Source organism: Alosa sapidissima, chromosome 15, assembly GCF_018492685.1.
Source record: "Alosa sapidissima isolate fAloSap1 chromosome 15, fAloSap1.pri, whole genome shotgun sequence".
NCBI classification, from domain to species: domain Eukaryota; kingdom Metazoa; phylum Chordata; class Actinopteri; order Clupeiformes; family Clupeidae; genus Alosa; species Alosa sapidissima.
In genome coordinates, this window is record NC_055971.1 from 6,246,807 (window position 1) to 6,262,065 (window position 15,259).

General features: G+C 41.6%; 2 protein-coding genes across 2 annotated transcripts; both read left to right on the top strand.

Moving 5' to 3' along the window:
- Nucleotides 1-3,432: 3,432 nt before the first annotated feature.
- On the top strand, nucleotides 3,433-7,942 carry LOC121683851 (extracellular calcium-sensing receptor-like). The gene is made up of 6 exons (XM_042063694.1): nucleotides 3,433-3,616; nucleotides 4,720-4,996; nucleotides 5,289-6,110; nucleotides 6,256-6,462; nucleotides 6,565-6,688; nucleotides 6,977-7,942. The coding sequence occupies exons 1-6, from the start codon at nucleotides 3,435-3,437 to the stop codon at nucleotides 7,879-7,881; spliced, it is 2,517 nt and encodes an 838-aa protein (XP_041919628.1). The 5' UTR covers nucleotides 3,433-3,434; the 3' UTR covers nucleotides 7,882-7,942.
- Nucleotides 7,943-13,445: 5,503 nt separating this feature from the next.
- LOC121684553 (zinc finger BED domain-containing protein 4-like) lies at nucleotides 13,446-14,423 on the top strand. The gene is made up of 2 exons (XM_042064609.1): nucleotides 13,446-13,689; nucleotides 13,829-14,423. The coding sequence occupies exons 1-2, from the start codon at nucleotides 13,526-13,528 to the stop codon at nucleotides 14,421-14,423; spliced, it is 759 nt and encodes a 252-aa protein (XP_041920543.1). The 5' UTR covers nucleotides 13,446-13,525.
- Nucleotides 14,424-15,259: the final 836 nt, after the last annotated feature.

The window sequence follows — 15,259 nt, forward strand, 5'->3', positions numbered from 1 at the left end:
CATATTTGAAAAGGAAGGACTGGTAGCATGCAAGCTCCCAGGAAAGATTGATTTAAGAACGTTATCAAAGTTTATTACACGGTTCTTCATAATGCTGAAGAATGCTCCATTCACTTGAATGGGCCTTCCCAACGTTCGGTGGTCTGCTAATTCTCAATAACAGACCATTGCTAAGTAAAACAGACCGCTGTCAAGGAAAATGGGTTTTGTGCTTCTATTTCACGTCTTTCATATCACTACGCAAAGACTGGAACTTCATTCAAAAGTGAAAGCGGACGGTTGATCAGCTGTGTTCTAAAGAATGTTTGATTCAAGTTCAGCGTGTGCTGTTGCGAACTATTTGTTTCTCTGCAAAAGCCATGATGAAGCGGTAACAAATAGGCTATAGCTTAGACTATGTAGGCTAAAGGTATATCGTGGGGAGTTTATTGTTTCGGTTTGGCAAGTAACCGTGTAATAAGCGGGATAATGTATAGAACGCCGATCATTATTGGGAAAATAAGTCTGCGCGTCGGGGCCCGGTTCGCCCGGTCGGGACTTATTTTCCCAATAATGACCGGCGTTCTATACATTATCCCTTATGTGTCTTCGTGGCGCAGCAGAGCGGGCGGAAGACAGCGACAATTGGCAGGGGAGGGTCATGTCTTTTTTGACAATTCTGTCGGAGGGTCATTGAACAATTTCTAGCAGGCAAGGGAGGGTCATGCAACTTTTGACTGAAGCACTCAAAATTCCTCCTTAGACCTTCTCCTTCAATAAATAACGAACAGTCCCTAGATTGCTGCTGGGCTATAGGCTATGTCTTGGTTCATGTCTGTTAACAACTCATTGCCGTCAAACGCGTATCTCGCGGCTGCATCCATTACAAACAAACATGAAATGTGAACCAGTAGCAGCAACTGGAATCCATGCATTTTCACAGAATTATTTTTGGAATCTGATCCCTTATCATACTTGTTCGTTCGTACTCGTCGCTTGACTTATCGTGACTAAATTCAAGATGGCGTCCAACGGTAAAATTCCTTAAGGTACTGTCTGTATAAATTGTCTTGTAAATAAACTACCAGTGCTTTTTCAAAGTTCTCTATGTCTCGTTTTAAATGTCAAGGCCCTCGGAAGTCTACCAATGAAGTATGGAGCTACTTTGAGGCTCGTAAATGGTGTAAAACAGTGATTTATTTGCATGGCTAGGCCGATGCCCGAGGCACCACAACGAAACACTGTTGGTAGCATTGGCTAACTAGCGCCAGATTTCTGAGTGCAGGGGACAAGCCGAGGTGAGCTATGAGATATACATTCACACTCGGTATCATGTTTCAACACACTTTAGGTCAAAATCACACCGGAATTATCCTTTAAACAAAGCGGTGCTTTGCCGGTGCTATGCCCGAAAATAGTTCCAAATTTAAATTGGTCTAGTAAATCCCTTCGTGTTAATTTGCATTGATATTTGTACTCGATGTGAATGTACAGGTTACGAGAAATAATTATACAAAATCTTGAGTTATTTGATTCACTTTTGCAATGACATGCTAACTGAAATCGCCGGATTACAGCGACTACGCTAAGATAAAGCTAACCGGGCCGTTTCTAGATAAGGACAATGGCTGGGTCGGCTATAAAACGCTCACTGATCCAACTCTAGGGACTGCGGGGAGTGACCCAATTTCACCTAGGGGTGGCGTATTCCTTTAACTTTGTATTTATGTGTAAAAAGAAAACAGAAAACCCCAACTGATTTTCCGCCATGTTTTTTTGAGGGAGGAGTCAGATTTATTACTGTGTTATGATTCGCACCATATTTTTATTACTGTAGTTTGACCATTTTTGACCATAATTCATAGCGAAACCACAGCAACATACTGTATTCACAAATACAGTACACATTTTCCCCAAAAACAGCAGTGATGCTGTGAAAATCACAGAATCTTGTTACAGTGTACTGAATTGACAAAATATCTAAAAATGATACGAGTAAAAAATGATAGAGATAAAAATGATACTTCTTCACACCATCCTCCCATCCATTTACAGTGGAGGGTAAAGGTACTGTTAGTTCACCCTTTTTAAGCTTGTGGAGATTGTGTTCCCACATCATTAACAAGGTTGGATCGTTGTATATTGAACGAATGATGTGTTAGATTTTAGTGGTTTTCTGTACTGTATGTCATTCTTTTGGTTCTTTGTTTAATACCACAGAAATGGCGGGAACAGGACGTTTATTGTAAGCAAACAGAATGTTGTCACCTTACAACAGCAAATGGTGTACCTAACTAATCGTTCCCCCACAAGAGACATCTTAATTGAATAAGGCAATATCACTACCCTTTCCCCCCTCCAATTTGACCCCAGACGTGAATGTACTGTATATTCTGGCATTATAATTAGCCAGGAGTTCACTAGATCTTTGCTTCATCATTACCTTGGCTTCACTTTGCAACACTGTGCTGTGCTTACAACAGGGCTACCATAACTCTGTTGTTACATCCAGAATAAAGAACTATTCTTTCGCAAGCCAGCCTCAAGTTTTTACTTGCTCTTAACTACACTGGAATCTACTTGGTCAAAGGTGTCTCCATTTGGAATCAAGGAGACAGTTTTAATATGATTCTTCACATGTATCAATGAAGGTTTACTTCAACAACAAAGCGGAAGTCGCTCCCACTTTTGACACAGGGCCTTATGACTTTGTTTTTTGCAGCTTGACAGTGCATGTTATGTGGAGCAAGGTTCAGAGCATCTTAGAATTTGAGAAGCACTTTACTGATTTGGCATCCATCAAGCTTGTTGTCGGCTATTTGTGTTTTCTTTTTGGTTAAATATTGATATTGCATTATTGCATTGCCTCCAAAGTAGTGCCACTAGCTCTGATGTAGAGAATGTCATTCTCACATTGCAAAATGACATTGAGATCGAATCCAGGAATTCCCCTGGTATGGTTACTTTTATAGAGCCCAAACTTTGTAGCGCCTGCTGAATGACGATCCACCTGAATTGATGGATTCTCTTGCTATGTATGTTTGTCGTGATAATTGTCAAATGTTTCAGTGGCCTTACTGGGACATACCACAGCCATACAACCTCATGAACAACAACCATAATCATTCACCCTCTTTAGATTATCACCCCAGTGGGAGCAGCAGTGAACCGTACACTCATCGCTAAATGTTGGACAATTATCACAAACTGTTGGCCACATGGGAAGATTGACTGGAAAGAACTCTTTGCTCTGCAATCCTTGTTTTTCTCATGTCCTCTCAGGACTGTGTGGTCTGAACAAATACCCATGCTTCCAGTGCTCTCACACACTGAAGGGGAGGCTGGCAGTGAGTCAGGTCAGGAGAGCTTCACCCATGCCCAGCTCTTCTTCAGCCCTTTTGCTGCAGGTGTCTGCCACACTGCTGCTTCTGTGGTGGCAGTGGCCAGAGCCAGTGATGGCTGAGGTGGCAGAGAAGGAGCAGAGCTGTTTGCGTTGGAATCAACCGGAAGGAATTGACGACCGTGGCCTCTCTCAGGATGGAGACGTGGTCATTGGAGGGCTCTTTGTGGTGCATAACCAGCCACCTACTCCAGACCTAAGCTTTACCAGGCACCCTGGTCAAGAGCCCTGTTTTAGGTAAGTCTGTAAGGTGAAAAGTGCAAAGACTGATACAACTACATTTGACCAAATACAGGGTTTCCTGTAAAGATTTTCATAATGTCCTCTGCTCATCTTGATTTATCATATACAAACTACTGTGTTTTGTTTTCTATTTTTATGTAATGTACATAACTGTTATGTTTTTATGTATAATCTGACCACTCTGCAATATGCGTAAATTAATGTCATGGTACACTGAATGTAAAGAATTAACTCAGTTCTTGTAATACTTGAAAAGTACTATGAAAAATTGGGACCATTATTGTTTTTATGATTTTGAACTAATTATTTATCTTGTTTCACCTACTACTATGTCAAAGTATGTGATGATTAAGTTTCATGTTTCATCCTTTTTCATAAAATGTATGCATCAACATGATTTTTGCTCCACAGACATCAGATGAAAAGTGATGCTGTCTTGAGTATCACCCTAACCTGTCACTAAATCCCTAACTCTTTGAAATGATAATTGTAGAATAATGTGGGGTCTGTGCATCATGCCCCAATGATGTAATTTAGGACAATATCAATTTTATAACCAACAAAATGAGTATGTTCAGGACCTACAACTGTTATTTTCTGTGAATATATACTGGATAAATGTGTTGTCTGTGAGGTGCTATAATGAATATGGAATATGGATGCTTTTTTCCTCTTCTACATATCCTTTGTAAACTTGGATATGTAGAAGATATGCTTTAAATCTGTTTGTATGTATTGGTATTTATTGATTGGTAGTCATTTGTGGTATTTGTTAGTAATTGTTACTAAACTCGGAATATTGACAAATCATGTTTGACACATATTTATGAACATGTTGAAAGGTGGACATTGCTGTGAATAGTCTTCCTGCAAATGCATTCTGTGAAATGTTTATTTTTGTAAACTATATTATTACAGTATTATATAATATGCACTATGGTCTTATGTGGACCCCCCCCCCCCCTTAAAATCCTACCCCGCATTCCATCTATATGCAAATGAGGGGTAATATGAAATATATTGGGATTAGTCAGGAATATGTTGCCAAGAATTAATTATATTACAATATAATCTTAAACTAAATTTATTCATGTTAGTTTCCAGAAAGAGCCTTACCGTTGGGCCCATGCTTTGGTATTTGCTGTTGAGGAGATAAACAGGAACCCCTACCTCCTCCCAGGAGTGCGGCTGGGCTATCAAATCTTAGACAGCTGTACTCGTTACCCCTGGTCAGTACGAGCAGCAATGTCTTTGATCAGCGGAGGGAATCATTCATGTAAATCTACTGGACCTGTGCGTGTTATTATAGGGGATGCATCTTCTACTCAAACTATCATGCTGTCCAGAATCCTCAGCCCTCTGCAGGTGCCACTGGTGAGTTTCCAGTTGAAGCACAATCACGTTTCTATACATTGAAGATTGCTGTATCATGGTAGAATAACAATTGGTGGAAATATAAACAGTAATTGATCAAATTACATGGTAGAATTACAAACTAACTGTTCTGGAAGTTCATCTGTGGAGCTGTGACAAGCTAAGGGTTACATATGGTTATTAAACTGAATGTCAAGAATATTTCCACATAAATGTTTGCATAAAGACTGTTGACTGGTACAGACTATTGGAACAGCCTTACCAAGGTGTAACTGAAGCTCTGTTTCTACAGATCAGCTATCAAGCCAGCTGTGCCTGTCTGAGTAATAGACGAGAGTTCCCCAACGTTTTCCGCACAATTCCCAGTGATGTTTATCAGGCTCGCACCATGGCCTACCTTGCTGAGCATTATGGGTGGACTTGGGTGGGAGCTGTGGTTGTGAATAACGACTATGGACTACTGGCAGTGCAAGCCTTCCGAGAGAGGGCACAGGGCACTGGGACATGCCTGGCTTTTTTTGAGACGTTAAACCGCGAGACCTTGGCCCAGGACGTGGATCGGGCAGCAACTACTGTGCAGATGTCTTCAGCACGGGTGGTGCTGGTGTTTGCCTGGTACACAGATGTGGAGGCGCTGCTGCTGGAGCTTGCCCGCAGGAACGTGACCGGTAGACAGTTCCTGGCCAGTGAGGCCTGGAGCACCAGCTCATACCTACTCAATAACCCTGCCCTGAGAACTATTGGGAATGGAGTCCTGGGAGTGGCCATTAGGAGTGCACCCATCCCAGGACTAGAGGCACACTTGCGTAAGCTTCATCCCTCCCAACACCCTGGAGACGCCCTTCTGAGAGACCTTTGGAGGGAGGAGTTTGGTTGTGACCCTGACAGTGAGTCTGGTCCTGACTCCTTACCACCCTGTAGTGGGACAGAGAGTCTGGAAGGGGTGCAAAGCACCTTCACAGATACAACTTATCTTCGGGTGACTTATAATGTATATCTGGCTGTGTATGCTGCTGCACATGCCTTCCACTCTCTACTGTCGTGCAGTCCAATACACACAGAGATGAACACTAGCCAGCAGTGCTCCAACGACTACAATATCAGTGCGGCTGAGGTGAATATTGATTCTCTCTGAAAGTGACACCCTATGATATTATTCTTGTAGTTATCAAAGCTAGAGCTATATGTAAAACAGTATTTTTTACAGTTATTGTTGGAGGTGTGGACAGGCCTTTACAGTCAGCATGTGCTTTTTTAAGGTTTTGCAACACCTCAGTCAAGTGAATTTCACCACTCAGCTCGGGGAGAATTTTGTCTTCCATGGTGGGGACATCCCAGCTGTCTATGACCTTGTGAACTGGCAGGAGGCCCCCAACGGAGTGCTGAAGTACATCACAGTTGGACGTGTGGAGGGATCCAAGCTGCATCTGGAAGAGTCAGCCATCTGGTGGGCAACTGGATCCCAAGTAATAACATTTTAAGCTATGCCTTACTTTATACTGTTATGCATAATAAACTCATTTATATAACTACATTTCAGTCATTTCATACTCTACTGTTTTGACAAGGTGCCAGTATCTGTATGCAGCGAGTCCTGTCCTTCAGGAACTCGAAAAGCGAGACGGAAGGGAGAGCCAATCTGCTGCTTTGACTGCCTTCCCTGTGCAGACGGAGAGATCAGCAACACAACTGGTGAGGACTTTTGTACCTGTTGAGTGTTGACACACCGTAGAGTAATATGCCTATAATGTTGTCAATAGAAACACTGAAACACTTCCACCTGCTTGTTTATTGGATTTGTTGGATTGAAAGTAAGATGAATAATTAGATTTGTGCAGTGATATAAGCAGTTCAAGGATGACAGAGCTTTTTTGCCAAACAGATATAAATCATTTGTAGTGTGATGACTGGCATGATTATTTGGAATTGTCAATATATTACCATGAAAAAGTAACGCATTGTCTTGTTTGCATCCTTAAGATTCTCTGACTTGTGATCGATGCCCTCTGGAGTTCTGGTCCAACGATCAGAAGAACACGTGTGTTCCTCTCACTGTGGAGTTTCTCTCTTTCACTGACGCCATGGGCATCACTCTCACAACTGTTGCTGTGTCAGGTGCTGTGATGACAGCAGCTGTAGCTGTTGTGTTTCTGTACAACAGACACACACCCATTGTGAAGGCCAACAACTCTGAGCTCAGCTTCATGCTCCTGATGTCACTCAAGCTGTGCTTCCTGTGTTCTTTGTTGTTCATGGGTCAGCCAACAGACTGGTCATGTCGCATTCAACAAGCAGCTTTTGGGATCAGTTTTGTCTTGTGCATCTCCTGCATCTTGGTAAAGACTATAGTGGTCCTGGCTGTCTTTCGGTCAGCAAGACCTGGGTCTGATTCTGTGATGAAATGGTTTGGACCAGGTCAACAAAGAGGCAGTGTTTTTCTCTTTACCTGTGTGCAAGTGGTTATATGTGCTGCATGGCTATCTTTGAAACCTCCTCAGCCTCACCGTAACATTGGGCTTAAAATCATACTAGAATGTACAGTAGGATCAGTGGCAGGGTTTGCAACATTACTTGGCTACATTGGTCTGCTGGCAGCCATTTGTTTTTTGTTGGCATTTTTTGCTAGGAAGCTTCCAGATAATTTCAATGAGGCCAAGTTCATAACCTTCAGCATGCTCATTTTTTGCGCCGTGTGGATTGCTTTTGTTCCTGCCTATGTGAGCTCACCAGGGAAGTATGCCATTGCCGTGGAGATCTTTGCAATTCTGGCATCCAGTTTTGGCCTTCTTCTTTGCATATTTGTCCCAAAGTTCTTCATAATCTTACTCAGGCCAGAGAAAAATACAAAGAAATTTCTAATGGGAAAGACACAGACTCAACAATAAAATATTGAAAACCTCAGTCCTCTTGTAGCAACGGGCAAGAGGCCAATATTTACAAAATAAAAGGCGAGAATTTAGCTTCATTCAACTTAAAATTAAAAATGTTATATTAAAACAGAGTCCAGTCAATCACTATATATGTGCACGTGTTAACATTATTCAGAATGTAATTTCTTATTGTTCATAAATAAAAAGATTATACTTGAAAAAGTACCATTTTGATGATAGAGGGTGCATGTGACGTCAGAGGCAGATTGTGTGTGGAAACATTTCAGTCTCATAAATGTTTTATGTGTGTATCATGTCTTGTTACTGTAGAAATGATTTGTAACTTTGAAAGTTGCATAAGCAATTGCACAGACAGTAGTAAAGAGTCTTTATTGTCCTATAAGGATATTCTTTTTCACACACATTATTTACATTCCATGCAGGATATACACAGCCTCACGTATATCACATATAACATAACCCCCCCCGCCTAGTTTTCCTCCCTCCTCAACACAATGCAAGCCAAAAGGTGGACAGTGCAGACAAACATAAACACAAAGAATAGGGGGGATGGATGATCGTCACAGGAGTTTGTTAAGTGCAGTGATAGCTGAGGGTACAAAACTTTTCTTAAAGTGCGCTTTTTCCAGTCCAGGGCTCTGTATCTGCGGCCAGATAGGAGTAGGGTGAAGAACCGGTTCAGGGGATGGTCAGGGCTGCTTGCTAAGCGGGCAAGGCATGTGGTGGCTGTGTCCTTTGCATCAGTAAGGCTGGGGGTGGGAAGCTGTATTATCTTGGATGCTAGGTATGAGATTTTAATGAGTTTGTTCTTGCTGGTGACATTTAGTATGGTGAAGAAACAGGAGGATCAATAGAGTAGAAGGGGTTGGATGATGCTTTTGTGGAGTAGCATAAGAAGATGGGGGGCAACATACAGTGATCTTAGTTTGTGTATGGCATACAGTCTTTGTTGTGCACATTTCTGTGTGATGGTGGCATGTTCATTGAAGTTAAGTTTATTGTCGCTGGTGAGACCAAGATATTTGAAAGTGCTGACCTGTTCAACTGGTTGGCCATGGATGGTGATGAGTGAGTCCAGGGGGTGACTTTGATGCATGAATGACCAGTTCTTTTGCCTTGTCAATGTTGAGTTGGAGGTAGTTATCAGAGCACCACAGTGCAAAATCTGTGATGGACTGGTGGTAAGCTGTGATGGAACTGTTGTCTGTAAGTAGTCCTACTATGGCTGTGTCATCTGCATATTTGTAGTAAGTGGTGTTGGGTAGTGAACTCTGGCAGTCATTTGTGTAAAGTGTGTACAGGAAGGGACTGAGTACGCAACCTTGGGGGGTTCCAGTGTTGGTGATGATGGTTGATGATGTTGTTGTCCCTATTTTCACTGTCTGTGGCCTGTTGCTGAGAAAGTTGTTTGTCCAGTGGATGAGAGGCGTGACATTCAGGTGCTGTAGTTTCTTGATGAGTTGATGGCGCTGGATTGTATTGAATGTGGAGCTGAAGTCAACAAACAGAACTGAGGCGAAGTTATGGCGAGTCTGGAGGTGGTGAAGGAGGGAGTGGAGAAGGCATGCCACTGCGTCCTCTGTCCCCCTTTTCGACCGGTATGCAAATTGGTATGGGTCCAGTTGTGTGCTGACAGTAGGTAAGATGAGTTTCAGTATGATTTTCTCCATGCATTTCATGACTATTGGGGTGAGGGGACTGGACGGAAGTGGTTAGGCTCTGAGGGGCGTGCTTTCTTAGGGTACAGGTGTGATGTTTTCCAGAGGGTGGGTATTGTTCAAGCGGCAACATTCTAATTTGAACAATGAAGCCTACCCGGAAATGCAAAAAATTGCAATACATCGAAAATCCGCTAGGGGCAGGTCCCAAAAGGGAGCAAATGTCCATAGACCCCCATGTTAAAATGTCCGTTTTCACAGCATAAATTCATGCTTTTACAGGTTGGTCCCATGGACTTTTATTGTATTTGTTGCTAGTTCCCGAGTGCCTGACAACTGTGAGGGGGGTGAATTTTTTTCTAACTCGTTAGTTTAGATCGCATTTAGATATTAAATGTCTTGGCTGTGATCCTACACACCACATCCTTTCTGATGTTGTTTATTCAAATATCTGACATAAAATGGGTTGCTATTAACTGAAGCCTACTAACCGACACTTTAAGATGACTTCGCTCCAGTTTTTCAGGTAAGTGACATTCCACGTAGATGTTAGCATTATAGCATCCATGTTAGTGGGCACTGTAGAAGCTATAGGCTACGTTAGCGTCAAATCATTTCAAATAAGTTTATGTCGAAAATGATGACCGAATGGCCGAAGCACACACATAAATTTAGTTAACTTGAATAAACCGATTGTGCTCCCGTTGTGAGTTAGCTTAACGTTTGCCATACTAGCCAGGTGTTTGAGTCAATGATCAAACAGCTGTAACGTTAAGCACGTTAGTTCACAAACATACTGGGGTAACAAAGCATGTGTTCTCGTCAAAAAACCTTTTGTAAATATTCTCTGTGTGAATGCTTAGTCCGTTGTCAATTTATATAGTCTTTGGGTTGTCACATTTAAGATAGAAAAGCGTTCGTTCAGATGATTACTTCAGCCGAAGCATTGCTAGCTAGTGGAGGTAAAATTGTGAACCACTATGAACCATTGACTATACGTTGAACATGGAGCTGATAACGAGCGATAACGTTAGCTAGTCACCATAACAGTTGTTAGTTATAACTGACGTCTGAAACTCTTATTGATGCCGTTTATTTGTTAAACACAAATTTTAAACAACACTTCTTGTCTATGCAAAGTTTCCCTGTAGGTGATCCAGACAGGCTGGGTGCTGGAAAGGGCTCTGGACTTCACTTCTCGTCTGTGCAGTCGACTCAGAAGCATCACTTCAGTATTGATTCCGTGGTACTTTGACATTTTTCATACATTTAAATGGAGCAACCTACTGGATTCAATAGGCCTAGCTGTCTATTCCAGACATGGTTAGCATACTGAACAAACATGAATGCATTTCAGACATTTAGAGTGGCCTTTTATTGTGAGCAGTCCGGGGCACATCTGTGCAATAATTATCATGAACTCTTTTGATAAGTCACACATGGAAAGTAGCCTTTAAATCAGCAGGTTTTAGTTGGATACAGATTGGATAATTAAAGAATATGGCATCAGTGACTGGCTATTGTTTGACTGGACCTTGGCCTAACTGTTAATAACTACCTCAATGGGGTGTAGTTTACACTGTTCCACTGTTTGTTTATTATACATATAGGGAGTATTTTTTTAGCTTAATTTGTGAGCACTTGTTAATAGTTTGCAGTAAGTTCAAGGATGTGACATATACCAATATTTCTGTTTTCAGATCTGGAACATTTTGAAATCCTACCAGATGGGACACAAGTCATTGAGCAGTGGCAGCTTCTGACTTTGTTCACCAGCAGACCCCTTGATTACCTTTATTTACAGCATTTGCATCTGTCAGTCTTTAAAGTGATCTAATATGTATTGACTATGTACTAGCTTAGTACACATTAGTTTTTGTTATTTTAGTTTCACAAATTCAGTGGTTACCTGTAATGCTCAAGATATACAAGTAAAAAAATCACCTTTACTTCTGCATCTGGGTCTTCAATTCAACCTACTGACTGAAGCTGACAGATTTGTATAAATGTTTTTGAGAGCACAGGAAAATTGGTTTGATAGATAGATACTTTATTCATCTCCAAGGGGAAATTCAAGGTCTCAGTAGCATACAGACATCACACACAACATGCACTTACAACAGAAATGGTAAATATAAGTATAAACATATAACAAAACTCCACTGTACAATAGGCAGTTGAAGATAAGAAAAACTAAATACTGGCATGAGTTTTAATGTAATTCACAGTTCAGAAAAGTTCCATAAACATTTCTAAGTTCAAGTTCAGTGCCATCAACAGTAAGTTTGCTTTCTGATATTTAAAGAACAGAAATGGGTTTGGCATAAGTAAAGGGTAGGTGTAACATTCATCAATAGACATAAAGTGAAATCTACTGTATAGTCTCAATGGGTTCAATATCACCACACCCCAGCCAAACCACTTCACCTGGACCTCTAGTCCCAGGTTAAGAGCCCATGGACCCAGTGTTAATTTCGTTGACGAAGACTATGACGAAAAATACTCGTCAACGAACCTTTTTCACGGACGCAAACTAAATAAAAACTAAATGAAAAGTGAGATATGATGACTAAGACTATTACGAAAATAACTGACACTTTAGTCAACGAATAAAAACGAGACTAAACTATTAGGGAGGGACGAATGGTGATCCTATCAGAATTACTTTTTTTGTGGGACAAGTTGGGAAGAAATCCAATCAAAAGTTAGTTGCCAACCGCCATAGAAAGAAATCCAGGTGGCGGTAATGCGCCATAAAGCTGTGCGAAGAAGGAAAAGAGAGCGCGTATGGTAGAAGCATAGAAGCAGCATTTTCGTAGCAGAGCCTTTCAAAAATCAAATGAATAATAGACATGTTACAGCTAGGGCGAAAAAGAAGAGTTGATATCTGGGCACACTTCACATATGACACTAAGGACAACAAGACAGCCTGCAAACTGTGTGGAGCCAAAATATCCGGAAAAAACACCACCAACTTCAAACGGCATTTGCAGACGACTCATCCAGAGATAAGCATACAAGGTTATTTTTTATCTGATTAACCACCGTGTTTGCGCTAAACTTGGAATAAAATAGACGCTAAAGGAAACCACCTCTGAACTGTATTAGACGATTGTCTCGTTGAATTGATATGAGTATAACTATTCAATGTTCTCAAATTGAATCAAATGTGTAGGCTACTAGGCTATATGTTCTGGTGTATGTAACGTTAAGGGACAGGACTCCTCGAAGGCCGTTGGCAATAGCCATGCCTTCTTAGCTCGCAAAGGAAACTCGCGGTTCGTTTAAAAAGAAGCCGACTTATTGTACAACTTTCTTTGGACCTACGAAAGTGATAGCATGGACAGTTAGCTTGTTTAGTTGATTCCATTGTTGCGAAGCCTGCTTCCAGAGAGAGAGAGGGCGAGATCTGAGGAGATTGGGCAACAATGAAAAGGGGAAATCAAGTTGAGTTTTTTTTCTCTCTCTCACACAGATACAGAAGACATCTGATGATAAAAATGACCATGGTGGAGATAAAGCTAGTGCTAGTGCAACCCAGCAGACCATCACTACCGTCTTTCTTACTGCTTTTAAGTACAAAATGGATTCAAAGGAGCAATTGGTCAAGGAGCAGGCCATCACGAGGTGGATTGGACGAACAGGATTACCACTGACAACATGCGAGGACGAGGACTTTATACAAATGATGGAGACAATTGACAAGAAACTAACAATTCCAAAGAAAACAAAAATTAGCAATTTAGTTGAAACGGAATATGAACACGAAAGAGACAAATTCAAAAAAAGAAAATGGCTGCTGCCAGGAGGGTCAGCATAGGCCTTGACATGTGGTCAAAAAAAGGACTGACTGCCTCATTGCTATAAGCGCATGCTACCATTGTGTTGAACAAAGTAAACCTGTGCACATATTGTTGGCCCTTGAACAAGTAGCTCACCCACACACTGCACAGTCTATTAAGGCATGTGTGGACAAATGTATGCAAGAGTGGGCCATACCAAAGGAGAAGATCCTGACTGTAATAACGGACAATGGGAGTAACATGGTGGCAGCCTTTAAAAACACCACAGCAGAAGAAACCAGCTCTGAAGATGACTCCCCTGGGTCCTCGATGGAAAGTGACTCTGAAATTGATGACCAGCGGTGAGCCATGTTTACTTAATTTTTTTTACATGATGATCAATTATCACATGAATGATTTCCCCCCTGCCACACACTACATATACACACACACCAGTCACTTTATTAGGTTTGGACTTATTTGGTTGTCTTTTCTTGTTAGGTACCATCATGTCGACATGGAAATGGCCCGGACACCGTGCGTGGTGCATACCATACAACTTGTGGTCCACATGACGCAGAAAGAAACAACGGTCAAAAGAGTCCTCGATAAAGCAAGGTCTGTGGTGAGGCTCTTTCGCAAGTCCTCAGTAGCAACACAGAGGTTACTGGACCAGTGTGGTGTTATTGTTGTAAATGACTGCCCCACACGCTGGTCAAGCACATTCAACATGGTCACACGACTCCTCACAGTCAAAGATGCAGTCTGTCAAATCTCAAATGACATGGGATGGGACAGTTTGCTTACTAGTGAGTGGCAAAAGCTTTCATCATTGCATGACCTACTGCTGCCTTTTGCGGAACACACTAAAACCCTACAGAGTGACACTACATCTATGTCCCTAGTGGTTCCTGCCCTCTTTGATCTGCTGAGCCACCTAGCTGACTTTGCAGAGAACACTCGGTACAGAGACCTCGCCACTCTTGCAGAGAAAATGAGATCAAATCTGAACCTACGTTTTGCTTGCCTTTTGGATTCAAACGATGTTCTCACCACTTGCAGCAGCTGCCTGCTTTGTCAACCCGACTGTCTGTGAAATACTTGTTAATATTGATGTAGCTGATGGAAATATCCAGGAACTGCTGAAACAGGCAGAAGACTATGTGGTCAAATGCACTTCCCCACACACAAGACAGGAGGACTCAGGACTTCAGGAGTCTGAAGATGATGAAGTTGTTGAGGAACCAGAAGCAGCGCCATCCTCAAAGCAGCCGGTGTTTAGGTTTCTTTCAAAATGCCGTACCACAAGGCCTAAACAGAAAACCTCCACAACCAGCATCAGGCAGCAGATCATTAAGTACAAGGAAGAACTTTCACATCCCATCACTGAGGACACAGGAACAGACTTCTGGCTGGAAAAGAGTGACAGTTTTTATCACAGTTTGAAACCTTTTGCATTAGACTTGTTGGCTATGCCAGCTTCTCAAGCTTTTGCAGAAAGGGTATTCAGCATCACAGGTGATCTCACAAGAGGACGGCGCAACAGAGGAAGGGTCAGATTGGAGCGAAGTGCTTTCCTTAAAATGAACAGAAACAAATAGAACCGTTGTATTCACTGCTATTTACAGCATTCCTGTAGCAGTATGTGCACAGCTTAGAGAGTTACTGGTCTGGTATTTGTTTTGTTTTTTGTTTAATATGAGAGCAGAGATGTTTTTGTTCCATGCAATAATGGCATTACAGCTTAGCATTTCATTTAAATGTTGTTTTTTTTCTTTTCAAATCTTTGTGCATTGTGTGCAAAATCAGAGTAATTGATGAAGAAAAGCAGTCTGCTTTTTAGTTTAATGTGATCTTTACCTGTACTTCCAATGCCAAGAGAGCAGGGTTTTTTCATTTACTTGAACATTGAGGAGTATTTTTTTGGTAGTG

Bases quoted from the DNA above. Each gene is read 5' to 3' on its own strand.
- LOC121683851 (XM_042063694.1), top strand. From the start codon at position 3,435: ATGGCTGAGGTGGCAGAGAAGGAGCAGAGCTGTTTGCGTTGGAATCAA. The intron at 6,463-6,564 runs GTAATAACATTT...TGTTTTGACAAG, and splicing joins GGTGGGCAACTGGATCCCAA to GTGCCAGTATCTGTATGCAG. The intron at 6,689-6,976 runs GTGAGGACTTTT...TGCATCCTTAAG, and splicing joins AGAGATCAGCAACACAACTG to ATTCTCTGACTTGTGATCGA.
- LOC121684553 (XM_042064609.1), top strand. From the start codon at position 13,526: ATGCAAGAGTGGGCCATACCAAAGGAGAAGATCCTGACTGTAATAACG. The intron at 13,690-13,828 runs GTGAGCCATGTT...TTTTCTTGTTAG, and splicing joins TCTGAAATTGATGACCAGCG to GTACCATCATGTCGACATGG.